Source organism: Lissotriton helveticus, chromosome 7 (genome assembly GCF_964261635.1).
Source record: "Lissotriton helveticus chromosome 7, aLisHel1.1, whole genome shotgun sequence".
Classification (NCBI taxonomy): domain Eukaryota; kingdom Metazoa; phylum Chordata; class Amphibia; order Caudata; family Salamandridae; genus Lissotriton; species Lissotriton helveticus.
In genome coordinates, this window is record NC_136068.1 from 257285474 (window position 1) to 257308512 (window position 23039).

Here is a 23039-nt window from a genome sequence, read left to right on the forward strand (position 1 = left end):
TCTCCTCAGGCAATAAATGGGGAAAGAGGTCCTCCCCCTCATTACAGGCCCATTCCTGCTGCTCAAGCCTATGACACGGGACGAGGGCCTTTAACAACTGATACAGCCTTTGAAAGAAGGCTTTAATGCTATATTAATAAAGCTGTCAGAACACCATGAAGTTAAATCACATTAATAAATGCTCTGAGAAGGAAAGGCCACCTCTGTTAATTTCAAAAGATGGCCTCTTCAGTGTGGGATAGCATCACACTCTAATAAAAAGCTCACAAGCCACCACCCCCTGAACACTCTCCAGCTACACAGGATGGAATTCAGAAAATGATCTATTGATTAATGTCTGACAGAGGGCGGTCAAGGAAGGAAACCCCCTCCAAACCTTCTCTAAACTGTACCAGATGTCCCACGTCAGGGCCCCAGTACTGTACATTATCACAAGGGGTGTCCCTGGGGGCATCGAAGACTCCCAGGACCTGACATTTGAAGCCTTACATCCTAAGAATATTTAAAGAATCTGACATGTTGTCATGCAGGAACCGGCAGCAGGGGAGACACATTTCTTGTCAGCTGCGGTTGTAATTGCTCCCTGCCTGTATACATTTCTATTTATCAAGAGAGAGGAAATTTACCAGGCTCGGGTGCAGCTTCTGAGTGGATCCCTAACCCGTGTCTGTCTCATGGCTCCATTTTACAGCAACTGTGCAGCATCTCTTTAAGTGATGAGGACAAGTTAGGAGCAGCACATGACATTATGCATCTTATGCAAAAGACTTATGAACAGTTGAACTCGGAGATAACTTAAGGATTTTGGCGTCTCTGGGCTATTTTGGGGGCCCCTGTTTGGAACAGTTTTGAATTTATGATTACATTTCAGCTTTTTTATGCCTTCTTTGGCCAGGTCACTGAGAGCACAAGCACACTCTTCTAAATGTGTTTACATCTAATATTAAGGGAGAGTGATATGTGTTCTCAATATTTTGACACAACAGCAGCTCACTAATAATACCTTAAATAATCTCTGTGACACCCTCCAATTTCTCATATGTGACGTCCTAATTTGATCTAAAAGACACTATTTAGGGATAGTGCATAAAACATAAACACAGCATTTTTCTGCAAAATGTCTTGTTACAGGCTCTCACGCATTACCCACATTCACAATAAATTAAAGAAAACGGTATTTAAAACAATCCATTGAAGAATTAATCAAGGTCATCAGGGCAAGATTCTCTGCAGAGCAGAGTTGGCTCCATCAGGGGCCAACTGAAAGGCTGGGGCCCTCGGCTAGAGGGCCGGGCCGGACTGGGAACCCAGAGAAGTCCTGGCAGTTTTGTAGGACCACCATCGGGGGAGGGGAGGTTCAAAGCTCCATGACTACTTTTATTTAATTAGGAGTCTTTGTACATTGTTTTCAATGCGATGTAAAGTTTTACTGTCACTAAGCACTTTCACTTCACGTGTTTATGTGTGAGCACCAGAACTATTTGAAAAAATTGATGATATTCCTTTTTATGATGTTAATAAAATGTGATGTCATTCGAAGAAAACTTGTGTCCACACATGTATTGCTTACTGTGCCATCCTGGATTCAGTTGACTAATTTGTACTTGAGTGACATAAAGTCTAGTAAATAGTAGCCTTTTGATACGCGAGGACCCCCTTAGGCTTCACAAACACCACTGTTTCCTTAAACCATATTACTACCCCTGGTCATAGTATTTTGAGGTTCCCTTGTCTTCCAAACAGCTCCTTAAGTGTAGGCTTTATTTAATTCCTGGCCATAAGTGTCACAAAGCCATAATTTATTTTATGTAACAAGCTCATGGTCAATAACAGAAAAAATATGTCAGAATTTATGTGAGAACAAATCCAGATAAAAGAAAATATTTCTAAAGTATATTTGATCTCTTATGACAGTATCATGTCACATATAATGCTATGGACATTTCCATGTTATTAGTGGCAATTCCAAACAGTCATGTGAATCTGTCATGTGAATCTGTCTGACCAATAACAAAGCAGAATGGCCAAAAATGACCACAAAATGTACATTAGACAGTGATTATGTTTGCAAACACACGGAGATGATGGACGGAGCGCTGAAACTTTTCAGACACCCCAGTCACAGATCTGGGTTAAATCCACCATCGTTCTTTATCCCACTTCGCCACCCCAGTTCAGGCACAGTCATATGCAAATTAGTCTTGACCCTGTTCCTTATCTGTGACTGGGGTTCAGTGTCCGAAAAGTTTCAGCGCTCCGTCCATCATCTCCTTGTGTTTGCTTTGTTCACCCTAAGTTGCAAGGGTATGCCCAGACGTGTTTCCCTTGCTCACTATGCTACTGGATTCAAGCAAGCCTGGCTGATGATGGGTGTTACCCAAAACCGGTCCCAGGATGCTTGTTTCCGGTCCAGGGAAGAACTCGCTTTGCAGTTTGGGCTGGACTGTTCCCATGAGGAACAGGGTCAAGACTGATTTGCCTCTTGCTAGTTCTGAACTGGGGTGGTGAAGTGAGCTAAAGAACGATGATGGATTCAACCCAGATCTGTGACTGGGGTTGAGTATCTGAAACGTTTCAGCACTCTGTACATCATCTCCTTGTGTTTGCAGTGATTATGTTTGACCATTTCATAATTTGACACATACAGTTATGTAAAATTCATCACACCACGCGCTCTACTCATGTGGTAGGCTTCTACGGCAAAATCTAATGTGAATTTGGCAATTCGTGTTTTTAACTTGCACTCTTGTTTTTAATTTGCACAATTTGGAATTTCACTCCAGCGCTAGTTGCACACTTAACGGTTCTTTACCCATGTTCTGGGTCATTTTCCAAACTCCCCGGTCCACCGCGAGCCTGGCTCGATTGATGTGGAGGGAGGTCCTTGCTATCCCTAAATTCCGCATTTTTCCCACACTTCCGGTGGGGCGCGAGAGAGCGGTCTAGTGTTCAAGCCGCTTCCCTCCCCATAAATACGGATGTGCTGGCCGACGCGCAGCGGACGCGCTCTACTCATGTGGTAGGCTTCTAAGGCAAAATCTAATGTGAAATTGGCAATTCGTGTTTTTAACTTGCACTCTTGTTTCTAATTTGCACAATTTGGAATTTCACTGCAGCGCTAGTTGCACACTTAACGGTTCTTTACCCATCTTCTGAGCCACTTTCCAAACTCCCCGGTCCACCGCGAGCCTGGCTCGATTGATGTGGAGGGAGGTCCTTGCTATCCCTAAATTCCGCATTTTTCCCACACTTCCAGTGAGGCGCGAGAGAGCGGTCTAGTGTTCAAGCCGCTTCCCTCCCCATAAATACGGATGTGCTGGCCGACGCGCAGCAGACGCGCTCTACTCATGTGGTAGGCTTCTAAGGCGAAATCTAATGTGAAATTGGCAATTCGTGTTTTTAACTTGCACTCTTGTTTTTAATTTGCACAATTCGGAATTTCACTACAGTGCTAGTTGCACACTTAACGGTTCTTTACCCATCTTCTGGGTCACTTTCCAAACTCCCCGGTCCACCACGAGCCTGGCTCGATTGATGTGGAGGGAGGTCCTTGCTATCCCTAAATTCTGCATTTTTCCCACACTTCCGGTGGGGCACGAGAGAGCGGTCTAGTGTTGAAGCCGCTTCCCTCCCCATAAATACGGATGTGCTGACCGACGCGCAGCGGACGCGCGCAGCGCCGAAGGCGCGCCAAAGGGAAGCCCGTCTGCGCCCGTCCGCGGCAGACCGGGGCCTGGGACCAGCCACCACGACCGTTTTTTTACATACTCGGTTGCTCAATTGAAACTTCTTCAGGGCAATTACGGGATAGATAAAGCCCTTAAGAACATCTTAGAGCAGCAAGGACTTTTGATTCATGATCTCAGACAGGCCAACTTAGGACAAATCTTGCCTCACAGTGCAGAACCCGTCTGCACCAATCCACATGATGAAACTGAAATCGAGACCACTCCCCGCATGAATAAGGGCCGCGATTTGATAATTCACTACTTAAACACCCGCTCCCTTGGCAAACATCAGTTAGAGATATTTTCTCTGATTGATACAAATTGGCCGGATATTCTATTTCTGGCAGAAACTTGGTTGTCCCCTGTCTCTACCCCTGACATCCTAGCGTCCATTTCCGAACCTTACTATATACTACACGCCGACAGAGATGTAGGTAAAATGGGAGGGGGAGTAGCGGCAATAATTAACAAAAAGCACCAGTTTACTTTACTCAAAACCACACAAGTCCTGCATACGGAAATCTTGACAATCAAATTAGAATTGCACCAGTCCTCCTTGGCATGTGTGGTCGCTTATCTACCGCCCCAACACATGCCGTCATTTCCACAGGACTTTAGCGATTTGATTGCCCACCTGGTGATTAATCACTCCAGAGTGCTGATCGTTTGCGATTTCAATTACTGGCATGATGACACAAATGAAAGTACTATCTCTCGAGAATTTATGGAATCCCTTGTCCGCTTAAATTGCTCCCAGCATGTATATGTCGCCACGCATAAGAAGGGACTCACTTTAGATCAAGTGTGGTCACAAAATTTAGACATTACACAATTTGCAATCTCCCCTTGCAGTTGGTCATATCACTGCTTAATAACCTTCTTGATCTCCGACATTGTCGCAGCTCCTACCGCCAGGCCAAGCAATATGAAAGCGAGAAATTGGAGTCAAGCATGTATTGAGTCATTCCAAACCATATTAGTTAACACAGCCCCCCCCGCTCCAAGCCAGCTCCCTCTCTACTCAATCTAAAAATCTTACTGCCTGGCTCGAATCGGCCAGCGACAAAGTCGCTCCTTTGAAAAACATCAAAACAAGAAGGACACACGACGCCCAAAAGTGGTTCTCGCCCGCCTTAAAAGAACTTAAACTAAGTCTCAGACAAGCTGAGCGAAAATGGAGAAGGCACTATGAGCCTGAACTCAAATTAACTTATCTGTCTCTTCTTAGAGAATGTAAAACTTCTATTCTCTCATGTAAAGCCGAGTATATCTCGTTGAAAATCTTGAACTCCGTCAACAAAACAAGAGAGATTTTCTCAATTGTTGATGAACTGGCAGGCCCTGAGAGAGTCTCGGCGCAACCAGTGCATTCCCACCAGTTATGCGACTCCTTAAATCATTATTTTTTTTTTTTAATTACTTCAATAAAAACCAGTATTCCAGTGTCCAACATTTTTACCGCACCTTCTTTACCTCGCCAAAATCTAGCTGTACTTAATCATTTTCCTCTTATTAACACAGAATCCTTTTTTAAACTGACAAACAAAGTTAAGTCAGGCTCTCCTCTCGACTGTGGCCCTCCCCACATCTTACGCAAAGCTTTCAGTGCCTGTCCTGATCCCCCTATATCTCTTCTCAATTCTTCAATCAGCAGCGGTACTGTCCCCGATTCTTTTAAAAATGCTGAGATTCTCGCCATATTAAAGAAGCCCGGCGCCAACTCCCAAGTGATGAGCAACTACCGCCCGATATCCCTCCTGCCCTACCTGAGTAAGATTCTGGAGGCACACGTGGCTGGCTGTATGAGCTCCTTTGTTGAGGAGTCACTCCATCTGGACCCCCATCAGGCGGGCTTCAGGCCTGCTCACTTGACCGAGGCTGTCATTCTGACAGTCATGGATGAATTACGAACTGGAGCAGACCTTGACTCCCCTCAGGCCCTGATCCTTCTCGACCTGTCAGATGCATTTGACACGGTCGACCACAACATCCTGATCGACCGTGTCCACAGCGCAGGCGTTGGGGGCCAGGCACTGAAGTGGATACATTCCCTTCTGACGGGTAGATATCAATCCGTCCGATTAGGCAACTTTTGTTCAAAAAAAGGAAAACTTTCATGCGGAGTCCCACAGGGCTCCTCTCTATCCCCCCTTTTATTTAACCTGTAGATGCAGCCCCTGGTTATCGCACTAAAGGAAATGGATGTCCTGGTTTTTAACTATGCAGATGATCTGCAATTAATTTTCAATATTCAACCCACAAGTTTATCAGAATCCAATCTGCAGTCTATTATGACTTACATTAGCAATTGGATGAATTTGAACCAACTAAAACTGAATCCAGACAAAACGGAGCTGATCTTGAAAGGTGGTACTCTAAACCCATGGTATGCCAACTTTTGGCCTTCCTCCCTGGGTCTTCCGCCTGTTCCAGCAGCTACGGCAAAAAGCCTGGGGATTATGATAAGCAATGACTTATCAATGAAATCTCAGATCAGCTCGGTGGTGTCGGTTTGCTTTCTCATGTTACGAAAAATAAAGAAAATAAAAAGATTCCTCTCTACAGAAGCATTAACCCTGGCTGTCCTGGCGCTTATCATCTCGCGACTGGATTATGCTAACTCACTTTATGTTGGAATTCCAGCATATCAAGTACAACGCTTACAATTAATCCAGAACTACGCGGCCAGGTTAATTTTTCAACTCCCGGTCCGTCAGCATGTAAAGCCACTGCTCAAACAACTTCATTGGCTCCCAGTGAGCCAACGCAGTGTCTTTAAGTTAGGCTGCATTGTACACAAGGCGCTGTCAGAAGAGAGCCCTAAATTTATCTCCAACAAGATTAGGAAATACATCCCTTCTTGCACCCTCCGATCTTCTGGTTAACACCTTCTGACCATTCCTAGATTTAAGCGCATTAAACACGGCGGGATCCGGTTCTCCACGCTGGCTCCCCAAATCTGGAACTCTTTCCCCCTCTCAATACGGACCACTGACATCCATCTTCACTTTAGGAAACAGCTAAAAACATGGCTATTCTTACAAGCGTATTCCACCTAAGCCACCAATCCACATAGAGCCCCGTCCTTCGAAGCGCCAAGAAACCTACCTGGTGAACGTTGCGCTATATAAGCATTTTAACATCAGCAGATGGCGCGCAGCTTCAATTCCAATTTCCCCATTTACCTATGCTGCCTAATCTGACAATTTGGCTTGGGATCATATGCTTCAACTTAGGCGGAAACCGCTGTAAACGTAGCTGTTAGATAATGTTTATACATTTTTTCATGCCTACTTATATTTTAACTATGGAAGGATTTGGCAGTGCACAGCACAAACGCTTAGTTCACAGTTTTCAGCTGAAAATTATCACAGGGAGGATTTTCTTTAAATTGCATCAGTGATGGTCCAAGAAATATGGCAGAAAACTGAAATGCCAACACAAGCAAAAGTGTGTTTTTTTTATCATGGATATGCGTGTGTACATGTGGAAATAACGCCCAGTGCTGACACGGCATATGATATCTCTGAAAGCAAAATGTAATTTTTTTGTAGTTCTGGTATTTGGCACACGTTTAAGCATCTCTCAGCGACTATGAAAGTGTAAGTAGTAAGCCATGTAGTTTCAAGCCGTGTTATTTTATTACCAGTTGCAGTTGAAACACTGTCCCATCCTTCCTCAGTCTATGAGGCCTTTCACTGCCCGCCCCAGGCAGCGAGCTTGAGGGGTTTTGTATGGGAGGCGAGTTCACTGGGGAAGATCTGATCCCCGCCACCAGGGCTGGACTGGCCGTAGTCGGGACCAGGTGTTTTTTTTACCTATGGGCTGGTAGCGTGGGGGCTGGCTTCTGAGCGGTGTATGCCAGTTGTGTTACAGGGGGCCGGTTTTGCTGCAGTGCTGCAATATCGGCCCCCTGCAACAAAAGCGGCAGCAGTGTTTCACACCAGCTCCTTCCCCCAGGCCAGTGCTTCTTACTGACACAACCCCAACTCCACCCCCCAGGGCCGGTCACGCTGAATTGCCAGGACTCAGAGGCGCAACTAGAGCCAAATTTCGGGGGGGGGGTTAAAAAATAAACTTCAGGGGGGGGGGGCTGAATCTTTGAGCAACATGCAGAGTGGAGCTTCAGGGGCTCTTAAAAGTGGTGAAACAACAGCAAGGCCTCATTAACATGCAAATGGTCTTTAAAAGACCTGTGAAGTGCTCGGGTGTGGCTGTGTGTGTGTCCGGGAAGTGTTTCATCCCGGGCTGCCACACACAACGGGAGGGCTGAGGCCGTTTCAGTCCAATGGGTGTTGCGCGCCTACCAGGACTGGTTGTGTTCCCGGTCCGGCCCTGACCGCCACATTGGCCCATACAAGAAGAATTGCCCCGCATGGGCAAATGCACTAAAGGTACCGGCATGCAGACAAAGAGCACAGGTCTATCGAGTTACCAAAGTGAACAGAGTTACTGGAGTGACATAATTTAACCTTTGACACTTCATGACACCACAGGCTTGTCCCAACCTCAGCCTCTCAGTGGACTTTGGCATCCTGGGGCTGGAGAAAAATAGGGAGCGGAAAATACAGAAATTTAACAGCTTTCAGAACCTTCTTTACTTCCTGGTCTACCACTGCTTTCAAGACCACCAATATGTTGTAATTGTCAAAGGTACCAAAGGTCAGGTCAAGGGAACCAAGCTCTACTCTTGGCTACCTCTAACTAATGTTAATGACCAGGGGCCGTAATAACGTAAGTGCCCCGGGGGCGCAACGAGGTTTTGCGCCCACTTTGCGGACCTTCGGGGCACTTTGGCATTACAGAAGAGGGCGCAGACAATTGTGCGCCCCCTTCAGCAATACTGATAGAGCTGGCTCACGTAAAGCACAGCGCTACCATCAGGGGAAGTTCCCCCATTTGCATAGGGGTGTGTCCTATGCAAATGAGAGAATTCCTTGGCCTCTGCACCCACGTCATATTACAGATGCTGGCGCAGAGGCAAAGCAGCTCTCTGGGGGCGCATTCACCACTGTGAGTGCACCCCCTGAGAGCAGCCCTCTGGGGAGGATAGCGGGTCCTATTAACCCCCCAGACATTCCCTTGCAGGAGAGTGCAATTAGTCACTGACTGCACCCACCTGTGAGGGGATCTCTAATCCCTTTCAAAAGTGCAGGCGGGTTGCCTACTGCACTGTGAAAACACGCTCCATTTTTTCCACATGAATGCGCTGCTCCGAGGGCATCATGAGTTTGCGGCAGGCCTGGGGCAGCGCATTTATTGTAATAGGGCACATTTTCATTGTTTGCACATACAGCACCTTTTAAAAGGTACACATGGCTCAAACAATGTAGATTCGTAATATGGCCCCAGGTGTGCAATGCATGCCATTCATAGACCTTGCCACATCACATGTGCTATGTTTAAGCACAGGTGTGCTAGGAACCATCAAAGCTAAACACGTAGTACAGAGCAGTCAATTAGAAGACACAAGACTAGAAGACAGAGGGTTTCTGCTCATCCCTTTCTTTAAAAGTTCTATTGTGCAAAGGCACAGTAGGCTGAAAGAATAATGAAAATCTTGAAGAAATAGGAGAAGAAAGAATCTTGAGGGGTAGGCCTGCTGTTGTAAGGGAGGGCAAAAGCATACAAAAAGCGCAAGACCAGATTGTGAGGCAGTTTTTTTTGCTGTTTGGACGTTTTTAACGTATAGCCTGTAACAAAATGGGTTATTATTTGGGGTGGTTCTTAACAAAAAATGCCCAGAAACCCCTTTACAGTATCGAGCTACGCACACACCATTTTCTTCCTTTCTCTATAAAAACCTTGCTTTTTTTTAGTAACGTTTGTTATATACTATGACACGGAGCACACAGGCTTAACTTAGGGCAATGTGTAAAATTATTTATGCAGCACCAAAGGAGAAATAAAGTCAAAATAGAATACAAAAGAAATCCCAAACCAAATTAGATAAATAGAGTGAAATTTAACAAACAAAATGACAAAAATCCAATATGAGGCACAGGAGAAATGAATGTTTACAGTTTTAGGGAGGAACAGCACTAAGTAGCATAAAGTGTCAATGATAGTCAATGGTCACGGAAGACTGGGACCTGGGCACGTATTGATTGATTGCAATGGAGCACAAGTCGTATACACCAACCAGATTCATCCTAGTCAAAGGTTTTACCTTCTGACTTTAGTTCTTTAAAATCCAGTCTACCATAGGAGGGCATTTTTAAAGCCCCAAGAACCCTAATGGAGACACTTATAGACTTACAGAGTGCCGACCAGAGGCCAAATAGTGGGGGTCAAGTCCAGATCCAGTTGCTACTGGTTCACTGGGCAATTACAAGGAAAATTCCCTTGTACTTTGTTGTTTCCTTGAAGCTTGAACAGGTCAGCTTTGTGACCCTTGGAGTCCACTTCTTTGTCCTGAGTACAAGAGGAGGCAGATACAGTCCTTTAGGGCTCCTCTGAAGTCGCAGATAGTAGGTTCAGTACTCTTCTGTTCTTCCTCAGGCCCATGACTGTTCAGAAGTGGGTGCCTGGAGGTGTCACATTTATGACTTGTACGGATGGGAATAACCAATGGGGTAACAGGTCCTCTGGCCAACCCTACCAACTTTGGGCATTATAAACATGGTGGAAGCCTTCAGCCTCACTAAACTTGGGTTCTGAGGGTCAGGTGTGTGTGTGTGAGGAGTGTACTATCATAATCCTAGAGTTATCCCACAAGTAACAGTAAAATCCAGTTTGGTGCAGTCACTGTTCCCCCAATAAATACAGATGTGTGGTAGAACAAAGCAGGGTTTTCCAGCAAACAGACCTTCAATATGTATCTGTTCCCTGCCTTTCAAGAGCATCCCCAGAGATATATATATAAGCCCCAGCTGAATTGTGAGGCAGGATTTTAAATGTCAGCATGATTTGACACTGAAATATCAATAAGGATACTCAAACCCTTAACCTGCGTATTCTGCCAGGTTCTGAGGGGTTCATCTCTGCCCAGTCAGGTCAAAGCATTGTTTTATCTCTTAAGGCATTTCACACCATTCAAGTCCATTTAAATGTTATCACTGCCTGGTAGAAGTTAGAGACAAATGCAAATGATTCCATAGAAACTTTAGTAAGGAAAAAGGTAAATTTCATAAAAGTACCTTTTCCTTAATATTAATCAAACATCTGACCCCATTGAATTGGATTTGACTAACTATTCAAAATAGATGTTTAATTGTTTTGATACCTGTTTGCTAACTGAAATTAGCACTATTGAATGTAATCATGTAACCCAGTGTTTTTCTGTGGAATTGCCAGCATTGCTTCAGAGAAAATTGCTTTTGGGGCTTTTTCACTGTCTCAACAGGTTTATCATTAAATTCCAAACCTAAAAGAGGGACAGGAGAAGTTTTCTGAGGGTTGGTTCACATTTCCCGCACTAATAGGCTATCACAAGGGTAAACACACTTATTTTATAAGGGAATTCTCCCCAGTTACACCCAAGAAAATATTTTCTTTTTTTTATAAAAGAATAAAAGAATTGTTACTAGTTAAATGCTTCATCATCAAGTTCTCCACGTTGCATGCTGTTTCTCTAGCATCTTGCTAGAGTGATTTGAACTCATGAGCATCACCTTCTGTTTTTAACCTTGCCATCCTTAAAGTCACAGACCTGGGTCCCGCAATAGGCAATTTTAACCTTTAGTTTCCCACTCGCTATATCAGTGCTCCCTTGAGGTTTGAGGTTACAAGCGCGCCACGATACAGCATGATCGGGCTGCTACTCTCCTTTTAGGTGCAATTTCACATTTACATCGGAAACAGGATTACAAATCAGGTACCAATTGTGCCGACTTTAGAGTTTGCCGTCCTATTTGTGATGGATAAATCAGAAACAGTGTCTATCTTTGCTGTGCAAACCCCCAAACAAGGTGAAATCATACTAAAATTCCATTCATTTCCACATTGAAATGGGTATAAATCAGATGAAAATTAAGCATTTACTAATTACCATATCCCACAGTAGCCATATTTAGCAGGAGAGGAATTTACACCCAGATTTGCAAAGTGAAATGATATCTACCTTTATATATTCTGTGGTATCACAGAATAATGTGTTATATTTAGCACTTTATCCATGTCAAAGTAAACAGGTGCAGGGTTAGCCTATAACCAGAGTCACTGGAACCATTGGACCTGCAGCTTGTCCAGCCTAATTATTCAATTACCACATTCTATTTTTTCTGATTTATTAAGCGCATGGATGCCCCAACGGGGTTTCCCAGAGCTAACAAACAGATAGAGCTTTTTAAGCTTTTTAAAGGAGTTACAAAATCGCAGCTTTGGAGGATAGGAGTTCCACAATGTAGGACCCAAAAAAAGCAAAGGGGCACCCTTCCTGCCTAGCCAGTACTGGTGTGCGAGTACCGGAGAAGTGTCCTCTAGTGTACCGGCGATAAGAATTAATCCACACTACTGGCTCTGATCACAGGCGGATCACTTGATCCCATGCCAACTAACGTTTTCTCAAAATGAGATTGCACCAGGTCAACTTTGGTCACAGGAATAATCGAAATCCTGTCTTTATTTCACACCTTGCCATCATTGGTGTGAGCAGAACTGTGAGAAACCTTAACCACCAATATAGGGGTGGATAATGTTGAAACACCCTTGGGAACATGAGCAGGTTTCTTGATTCCGACGCACTTTCCTGCACATAAATCACTGGGAACATGTCCATACTTGCTTTCTACCTTCTTTCTTACATGCACCACACCCACAATCTAGCATCAACAACATCTTACCGGTTCCTCCACTCACGCTTCAAATTTGAACCTGGAACTCTGCCTCTAAGATGAACAAAAGGGGAAAACTCCCGTGGAACAATTAGGAGTCATTCTGTACGCCAACGGCATATTATCCACAACTGATTTCCAACCCAACTTGTTGACACACGCTAATTGCAAATGGTCCTTCAAAGTACGAATAAAACGTTCAACCAGACCATTGCTCTTAGGATGATACAAAGAAGTCCTTGTGTGCTTCATACCCTACAATGAAAGAAATACTTCAATTTCACTGGACACCAATGGTGTATCATTATCTGTCACTATTTATGCTGGAAAACCTTCCCTGATGAAAACCTTGCCTAAAAATTGTATAATGGCATCCAAAGTAATGCTATTTAAAAAAAACACTTAAGGCCATTTTGACATGTAGTCAATGAGAACAATCACAAATTTGGATCTATCAGCCAAAACATTAATGGGACCCGCAATGTCCAAAGCCACCTTAGCCCATGGAATCAGGGGAAAATTTACTGGGTCAATGGGGGAAGGATGAGTCACTTGCGACTTATCGCTCATGACACAAGGCCCACAATCACGTATGTGGCTCACCAATGCTTTATCCATGCCAGGCCACCAGAAGTCTTCACGTATTGTATGTTTCATTGCCCTTATGTCGCAGTGGGCCAATCCAAAATATTTCCCCTCAAACTCACCAGAGCTACTAACTTTCCAAGTCTCTTCAAGAGTCCATCTTCACATGTCAAATCACACGCAACCTGCCCATATGGCATGGCATACTCTTCCTAAGACTTCAAATTGGGCCATTCTTGCGCAATCCAACTCATGACCTTGCACACCATGGGATCCTTACCCAACTCTATTCTCCACTCACACTCATCCAACGTACCTTGCAACACACTATTGATGGGATTGGCTAAACACACAACATCGTCGTCCCCGTCCATGGTCTCTTCCGTAGACCCATTCAAATCATTCAATGGCATGCAGGATAAAAAATCCGCTAAGATATTCATCTTGCCAGGAACATACTCAAGTTTCGTACTTGATTTCTTGTAACCAATATTTCCACTTAGCAATACTAGGAGTAGCCTTATCATCCCTGTTTGTATTGAATAGTTCAACCAATGGTTTGTGGTCAGTTCTTAATAAAAAGGGAACACCCCATACATACATGCGGAAATGCCGAGTTCCCCACCACAACTCTAAGGCTTCCTTCTCAATGGTGCAATACGTATGGTCCACAAGCCCGCAATACCATTCCAACCCCATCCCAACACATGTCCCTGCATCGCCTTTGTTTATATAGTGTATGGGCGTTGTGAAATTCGAAAAAGACTAGAGAATTCAAAATTGCTCCGGCAGTAGGGCACTACAACAATGGCTGTCTGATCTGCCCATTGCCTTCCAACAATGCGCTGATACCAGGAAACAATGCTAAGCAATGTAAAAAATAGATGTAAGAACCATTAAAAAGCTTACAATTCATCCCTTCAAACGAATTCACAGTAAAAACACCTTCAATGATAGTAATACCCGCTCTGTTTACGCTGCAGGTGTGCAGGGGATGTTGGGATGTTGAAGTAAGATGAAAGGAAGTACATGCAGAAGGAAAGAGTGAAAAGACAGTGTTGAAGAGTAAAGACATAATGTGCGATGTGTATCTGGAATATTTGAAGTCGGGAGAAAAGGGGCATTAAGTGTCTAACAGATGATAGAATGCAGGTAAGTGGTGTTAAAAGGTGAATTAAGGTGATAGGGGCACTCCAAAGACCATCAACCATTTCACAGACTTTAGCAAGGTTAAAATGTTAAAATCACTTTGTTATAATTTTCAGATTTTAACCATTTGCACTTCTAATTATTCACAACAAAATGATTGTTGTTACTCATTTGATACTGCTAACAAGAACTGCCAAATCCAATAGGTCTGGCTTGTCAAACCTATGTTTGTTGCATCTTATACCTGGATGCAATGGAGAGAAAAGACTGAAACAATCATTTATCTCTAACATCCTCTGTCCCTTTGTACATTAAACAATCTGTCTGTAGTTGTATAAAAACAGATTTTTTTCTTGAATCACACTGCAAGTGCATCCACTGTCTCATGCTTCAGAACTGGTTCGGGTGGTTCTTCTTTCACATGTCTTTTCAAGGATGCTCTCTAGACACAATCTTTGTGTAGTAATGCCCCTCACAACAGGGTAGTCTCCAGCCCGGGACAAACACAGCAGTGGCACAAAGAGGTGTGAGATTTCTGCAGTTGTCATCAGCCCAACTGAAAGTTTGATCAAGGAAGACAAAAGGCTGGGACTCACCTAAAGGGCTCTTCCCCGTGCACAAAAAATCTGCAGCTCCACTACTCACCGCTATCTACCAAAGGCCAGTGCTTGAGGAAACCACTTGCTGACACAGCCTCCTTGAGCCCAGTCACTATCCGCCACACCTCAGAGTCTGGATCTCCACCCTCCAGCCACAGAAATATAGGCATCACACTTCCAGTGTCTGGGGAAACTGTCCTCCCCCTCTATCTTGTACCATGCCAATCCAGACACATCCAAATTGATCCCACTCTGCTTTTACAATAAAAACTGTGAGCCAAACTTGAGGAAAAAAATCTGAAGACATCTTCTACAGCATTTTGAATGTTTTCATTCTTTACTATTATAAATAAAACTCAAAATAATTATAATAATGTTTTTTTACTTTTCTACCATCTTGAGGTTACTGGTTCCTAAAGCGCAACCTGAAGATCTTGACATTTCTTTAAATAGACGTCCAGCCATTAATTCTCATTTCCGACCCTTGCGCTCATCAGATGATCTGGCAGGAGTGGTTGTCTAGCAGTAGCCTAGCAGTGCACAAACAGCCGGTTTCTAGTACCTCTGAAAAATACCAATTATAGCTCTATCTTCACATGCAAAAAATGTTGTTTCTTTCTATAGCCTAACAATCTCATATTGCACGCAGTCTCAAAGCAGATCCTCTATATCCCTAAAATCTGGCATGAAAAACTGACCAATACTTAAAACTAATGATTTTCGCTACTCTTTTCTTCTTTCAAATGGCCCTCATCCTCACTTCCATCCTCTGTATGCCTCCTCTCTCTAAGCACAACCTATGATTTCATGTGCATGTTTGCCTTAATCTCTATTGCTGTATTTCTGCAAACAGCCCACATCTCATTTACAAGATCACAACCTCTACTCCTCTGAAAGTCATACCCCTGCAACCTAACAATACCTAACCTCCTCTAGCTAATCTATTAATCCCACCACCCACGTGCATGTGTCACATACTCCATACCCCACTAACGATCACAAATAACTCCTACTAATTAAATCCACCACAAAGAAACTGGAGTGAATGCGCAGGATGGTTTGCTTGGGCACACAAGGCTAATCCCAATTGCCAAAAATAACCAAAAATACCAGACTAACTACTGACCTTAGGTCACGGAGCAGCATGCTGCTAACTTGAAGCACTCCAGTGCCTCCTCAGGGGTAGTAAGCGCTATATAAATGTAATTACAATAGAATACAATATGATAACAGAAGAAACATAGAAAAGCACTCAAATACTAGCAAGAAGTGCTTGATTTGCATTGCAATCTTTTATGCCGCATTCTTAAATTACATAAGTCACTTGGAAAAGATTCCAAGTTGCGGTTCTTTAACCACGCCTCTTTAAGAGGCCCTCTGCCATTTTCATCCCATTCGAGGCACTACATATAAGAACACTAACTCAATCTACTCCTTTACAGCGCCCGCAATTGAACGAACGTGTCATTAACACGCATTCGTTTAGCGCGCAAGTGATTACAGCAACTTGCTTTAGGGGGCGCATTGGTGCAGGTGCCAACACCTTCCCTACTGATGCGCAGACTGGAGTTGGAAGAGTAAATTATACTAATCCAAACTCCAGCATTGTAACGACTTGCGTGCAAAAGAAACGTGTCATTAGGACGCGTTCGTACTAGCGATAGCATTAAAAAGGCATGCGTTCTAAACGCATGCGTAATTCCGTCATATAATCGCATGTATCAGAACGTACTGCTATGTTAAGCACCCCACTGCCCTTCTGGCGTAGTTGGGTTTGCACTATATAAATATGCCCAATAAATAACACACAGAGGCATAATAAGGTACCATTCAACAGCTGTATTTGAGAATGCCCAGATGTCAAGTTTTACAGAACCTTTTTGTAAGTGGAGGTACTGAGGGGTGTAACTGTTAAAACAGTGAGCTCGAGGCCCTTCCAAAGATGAATTTGCCTTTCACAAACCTTTGTCCCCTCCCTCCCATGACTCACCGCTATAAGCGACGGGCCCTCTCGGTGCTGTGTTTAATGTATTTTTCTTCCCATGGCGTTTCATGTGATCTGCTGCTGTGACTCATTAGGATCTGAAAGAAAATGGAAAAAAGACGCTGTTCGGGTTAAATGACATAATTCAACCTCCAGCGCCTTAAACGGAAAAGACATCGAAAAATGTGAAAAAAAGCACAGGAGAGCGCTGTGTTTCCTTCACATGGGGCAGGAAGCATCAAAGGGACCCCTCTGGAGGCGCAGGCCAAGAAAATGACCACCGTCCAAAAGCATCACACATGATCTTACGCAGCCACGAGCTCTTGGCAGAGGCCGCGGCCGACGCCAGACATGCGCCGGGGGACGCCATTTTACTGAGTGACAGGGCGGCAGAAACGTGCAGCACTTGGATTGGCGGGAGGAGGGTAATTCGAGTAACCCCATTGGAAGATTCTGCGATTCGTTAGATTGTAGGGCCAAGTGGAGGGGTGGAGGCTGTGTGTGCGGGGCCCGTCTCCCTCTGCGCATTGTCTTGAATATGTCAGGACAACCTTGCGATGCTTTGTATATGTTTATTTATTGCATCGCTTTTCTGGCACACTGCTCTGTCTGGGGGGTTTAAGCTAATTAAATAAACGTGTGTATTTACCTCCGGAGTGGAAGTGGATGGTCGTTGCTAATAGCACAGCATATTGATTTTGTTGCAGAGAAGGCAGGCAAGTTAAGCACGGGAATGTAAGTCAGATTACTGGTTAACTGGGTCAGGGTGAAGTAGTTTTAGGACGGTACAGTTGATATTTCATCCACAGGGCCATATTTATCAGGGGTAGGATGACCAGAATGTTAAAGCAAAAAAAAGGGACATTTTGAAAAAAATAGAAGAAGGACTATCATTTTACGTCAACCGAGCTCACAGAATGACAGCGCTCCTGAGCAGAGAATTACAAAACAGGCAGTAAGAACATACATAAGATGCTATTTTTAAACTCAGTAGCTTGCCTGTGAATTAAATTGATTTCTTGGAAAACAAGCCCAGCTTTGTAAAACATAAAAAACACCTCCCCCCTCTTTTTTAGTCGACCCTCTCCAAAAACCGGAACATGAGCTAAATTTCTCGAAATCTGCCCGGACAGCTGGTGAAAAACGGGGACCGTCCTGGCAAATCCGGGACGCCGGGTCACCCAAATCAAGGGTCGCGTTGTTTTTGCACCATGCGATGGGGTGCAAAAGCGATGCAACCCACGAGATACTATTTATCAGGCCAAACAAGGCCACCTTGCATGGGGCTGAGTGGTTTGATAAATCCGGCGTGACGCAACGCACTGCAAATTGCTGTGTTGCGTTACTCTGCCCCAGGGAGGCTTCCCATGGGTTGTGCATGGGTGTTTCCATGCAAAACCCATGGGTTGTAATGCATTCCCAAATTTACCGTAAGTGGAAGACCTGGGAATGCGCCAAAACTGCTACGCCTCTCCTGGCGAAGCATAACGAGGAGAATTAGGTTTATTTCTCATTGTTTTTCCCTCTTTCCTTGGGTGCTGCAAGAAAGAGGAAAATGATCCCGGGGATTGTTTGTGGGGAGTGGTTTTGTGCCTTCCTGCACAAAAATAATCCTGCTAACAACCCAGGCAACCTTGCGCCATGGTGCAAGAGTTGCAAAAAACACAGTTGATGGACAGAATGTAGAACAATGTCATACATTCACCCCAGTACAAGGATCTGGGCCTAAATCCATCGTTTTTTTGCACTCCACACCACCCTGGGTTAGACACTGGCTATATGCAAATCAGCTCTGACCCTGTGCCTCATGGGAACAGTCCAGTCCGAACTACCAAGCCATGGCTTTCCCAGACCGGAATCAAGCATCCAAGGACCGGTTTCTGGCTATCAGCCTTCATCAGCCTGGATAGCTTGACTCCAGTGGTGTGGAGAGCCTGGGACTCACGTCTGAGCATACCCAGCCCACTCGGGGTGAAAATTGCAAAAAACACAGTTGATGGACAGAATGTAGAACAATGTCATACATTCACCCCAGTACAAGGATCTGGGCCTAAATCCATTGTTTTTTTGCACTCCACACCAACCTGGGTTAGACACTGGCTATATGCAAATCAGCTCTGACCCTGTGCCTCATGGGAACAGTTCAGTCCGAACTACCAAGCCATGTCTTTCCCAGACCGGAATCAAGCATCCAAGGACCGGTTTCTGGCTATCAGCCTTCATCAGCCTGGATAGCTTGACTCCAGTGGTGTGGAGAGCCTGGGACTCACGTCTGAGCATACCCAGCCCACTCAGGGTGAAAATTGCAAAAAACACAGTTGATGGACAGAATGTAGAACAATGTCATACATTCACCCCAGTACAAGGATCTGGGCCTAAATCCATCATTTTTTTGCACTCCACACCACCCTGGGTTAGACACTGGCTATATGTAAATCAGCTCTGACCCTGTGCCTCATGGGAACAGTCCAGTCCGAACTACCAAGCCATGTCTTTCCCAGACCGGAATCAAGCATCCAAGGACCGGTTTCTGGCTATCAGCCTTCATCAGCCTGGATAGCTTGACTCCAGTGGTGTGGAGAGCCTGGGACTCACGTCTGAGCATACCCAGCCCACTCGGGGTGAAAATTGCATTGCATTGCATTGCCCAAAATAAGATACCAATCCTAACTGGTGAGCCAGCAGAGGATTCCCACCGCTTTCATAACTGGATGACAGTTATAAGTGAGGAATGAATTCGCTCAAACACAACACCATAAGGGGTAAAAGGAAATTACATAATGACCCATGGTTTACGAAATTATGAAGGCAAAATGATACAAAACGAAGTTATGGAGCCAAAATTGACAGAAGCAAATGGTAAGAAGAGAGATAAGAGCACATAATCAAACATAAGTTCTGGCATAGGCAATGTCTGATAGGTGTCAGAATGGTGTGATGATGGCTGAGAAATGCAGGAAACATCACAGATCTTGGGAGTATGGGTGAAGGCAGGATAAGAAGCGACGTCAAACAGGTAGGAAAGAGTTGTTCATGAGAAGAGGAGGTGTATCATCAGTATGAGAGGAACTTGTTGGATAAAAATGTTTACTTCTTTCCTGAAGATAGCTGTGGATGGGTTGCATCTAATCTCGGAGTTCCAGATTTTTGAGGCAATTGCGGAGAAGGATCTGTTGTAAGTTTTCTTTTTGTAGAATTTTTGTGGCTTAAGTAGTAGGGAGCTTGTGCTTCTTGAAGATCTGTTTCCAACGGGTATGGTCAGTTTTTCGGTCAGGTAAGAGTGGGTGTTGTGGTGCAGCACTTTTCGAGTCATACAAGCACTTTTGAGATGGATCCTAGCCTTATAAGGAAGCCATTGCAGTGGTTTGAGTCGGGTGATATTTTTTTGTTCTGATGATTAGCCTAGCTTTCACATTCAAAGTAGCCTTCAACGGTGCTAAATTGATTTTCGGAAGGCCCACAAGGGTAGCACTATCATAATCTAGTTATGATAATACAAGAGCTTGAACCTCTGTTTTGAGGCCTGCCAAGGGCCTGTTGTTCACATTGTATATGAAACAGAAGCAGAGATTCCAGAATCTTAATTAAAGGGCAAATTACATAAGAACAGGTAACTACCTATTCACAACTAACCATACTGGTAAATGATAGGTGGCAAAGATTGATTCCCTAAAAATATGTGGATGTTTGATTAAGTCCTCTAGCTCAAAGAATGGTCTAAATTAACAATAACATGTGAGTTCAACATTAGATTTATGCAAAGATATTTGTTAAAATAAAATTCTGCTATTGGCACAAACACATGTATGGTTAATGTTTTTGAGTATACAAAAACAATAGAGAGAGCAAGGATTGTGTTCACCAGAGTGAACGGGGAGTACTCCTGTACCCCTGGATACAATAGTAGAATAAACAACACAGAGGAGTACCACCAATGAGAATTCACCAGTTGCTGTAGGGGTGAATGGTTTTCGTAAGGTGGAGAAAAACTCTTTTTATTAGAAACCCCTCACTCATCACCTAGTGATGACATGCTTCATCATCGGGGTCCACCCTAATGACCTAGCGCCATCAGGGTGTGCTTCGACACCTGATTACAGTGGAGCAGGTTTTTGAGTGGTGGTGCGTGAAAAAATGAAAGGTAAGTGTGTTAAAAATTGTCCTGGTTTGAACTTAAAAAATAAAGATTTTTTATTGGTAAGCAACTGGACAATGTTAAAATCGTGGCGAGATAAAATAAGGGCAGTGATGAGCCCGTGTATCTCTAGGGTTTATGTGTTGGGTCTACATGTTTCAACCTTAGCGGTTATGGTCAACCAGGTTTTCGTCAGGACCTCAAAACCAAGTTGGTGGATGGTCTGCGTCCCCTAAAAGACGCACCCAATCCTACCACATGGGACCACTGGATGGCAAAAATGTGCCCGTGGTTTAAGCTCGCTCGGAAATAGGAACCCCAGTAAAACCCTCCCATGTGGGATTGTAGATGCAGCCTAATTACATGGCTATGTTTACCGGGGAGATTGGTAAAAGCCTTGGCCTTGGCTGATCAACAATAAAAGGGTGCCAGGCCATGTTAATTTGTACATATTTACAGAGGGATATATAGGCCAGTCGGGGGTCATAGGTAGGCAAGATGTTGCTTCAAGGGCAGTGGGTAGCATCAGAGTACTGAGGCCAAAGGGATATTATCAGAGTACTGAGGCCCAAGGGATATTATCATTAAGGCCAGTGATATGAGTAGAGAGTCTATAGACCCAACGTTGTTCTTTTTCGTGTAGTACTTTTTGGGAGTTGGGTCCATTTGGAATCTGCTCGATGATGGTCCATCTCATATCGTTTGGTGTGTGGCTCGCACTCAGGAAATGGTCTGTTAACTTGGTGGCGTTCTTTCTGCAGCGTATTGTGCTGCGATGCTCGCAGATACGCTGTTTGACCTTCCTGGTCGTCATACCGATGTAGTTCTTGCCACAAGTGCACGTAATCATGTACACAACGTTGTAATTTCACAGCCCCACATTGTTCACTATCACTTCCCTCCTCTAGAAGTATGCTGGAGTAGAGCCTGACAGCGGTAACACTAGACGTATGATGCTACCATTGAATTCACCATGTAACGGGGTGTGACAGCATGCAGACACAACGTTGAAAGCACTGCACTACGTTACAGGCTTGTAAATACGCTCAATTTGTGACAAATATTCGCATTTTCTTTTACAGGTGTTTTAAACAATTTTTCTACAGCTCACCCAGTGTGGAGCGAGCTTAAACCACGGGCACATTTTTGCCATCCAGTGGTCCCATGTGGTAGGATTGGGTGCGTCTTTTAGGGGACGCAGACCATCCACCAACTTGGTTTTGAGGTCCTGACGAAAACCTGGTTGACCATAACCGCTAAGGTTGAAACATGTAGACCCAACACATAAACCCTAGAGATACACGGGCTCATCACTGCCCTTATTTTATCTCGCCACGATTTTAACATTGTCCAGTTGCTTACCAATAAAAAATCTTTATTTTTTAAGTTCAAACCAGGACAATTTTTAACACACTTACCTTTCATTTTTTCACGCACCACCACTCAAAAACCTGCTCCACTGTAATCAGGTGTCGAAGCACACCCTGATGGCGCTAGGTCATTAGGGTGGACCCCGATGATGAAGCATGTCATCACTAGGTGATGAGTGAGGGGTTTCTAATAAAAAGAGTTTTTCTCCACCTTACGAAAACCATTCACCCCTACAGCAACTGGTGAATTCTCATTGGTGGTACTCCTCTGTGTTGTTTATTCTACTAATGTTTTTGAGTACCCAGAAGTTCAATATCACAACCCAACGTGTGGAGAAAAGGCACACAGGGCTGGTAAGAGTGGTGAGTCTTACATGGCATAAGAAACCAGTTACTAATGAGAGAACGACTCTCTGATTAAAATATTATCTGTAAAAGGCCTAACATAGATCCTACTTTGTGAGATACTGTAATGAAATTTATAATGCACTCGACATGTATGTATGTATGTATTTATTTATTTGTTAAGCGCGGCTGCCACCCAAAGGGTATCCTGGCGCTGAGACTGCGTCTGTACTACAGGCAGGGCTGCCATTACATTTTTCTTGGGAACAAGAACGTTTTAAGATCCTTTTTAAAGGAAGGGAGATCCTGTCTGCTCCTCAGCGCCAACGGGAGTGTGTTCCAAAGAGTAGCGGCCGTGAAACCAAACGCC

At 44.2% G+C, this 23039-nt stretch overlaps 1 protein-coding gene across 2 annotated transcripts in view; it reads right to left on the bottom strand.

Moving 5' to 3' along the window:
* RIPOR3 (RIPOR family member 3) overlaps positions 1-23039 on the bottom strand; it is a 452740-nt gene that overhangs the window by 357768 nt on the left and 71933 nt on the right. Inside the window, exon 2 of one of the 2 annotated variants that reach the window (XM_078652039.1) lies at positions 16826-16917. The exons of the other annotated variant lie outside the window; for it this stretch is intronic. Coding sequence (XP_078508165.1) covers positions 16826-16889 — 64 coding nt within the window. The 5' untranslated portion in view covers positions 16890-16917. The remainder of the gene's footprint in view (positions 1-16825; positions 16918-23039) is intronic. 2 annotated transcript variants of the gene reach the window in all.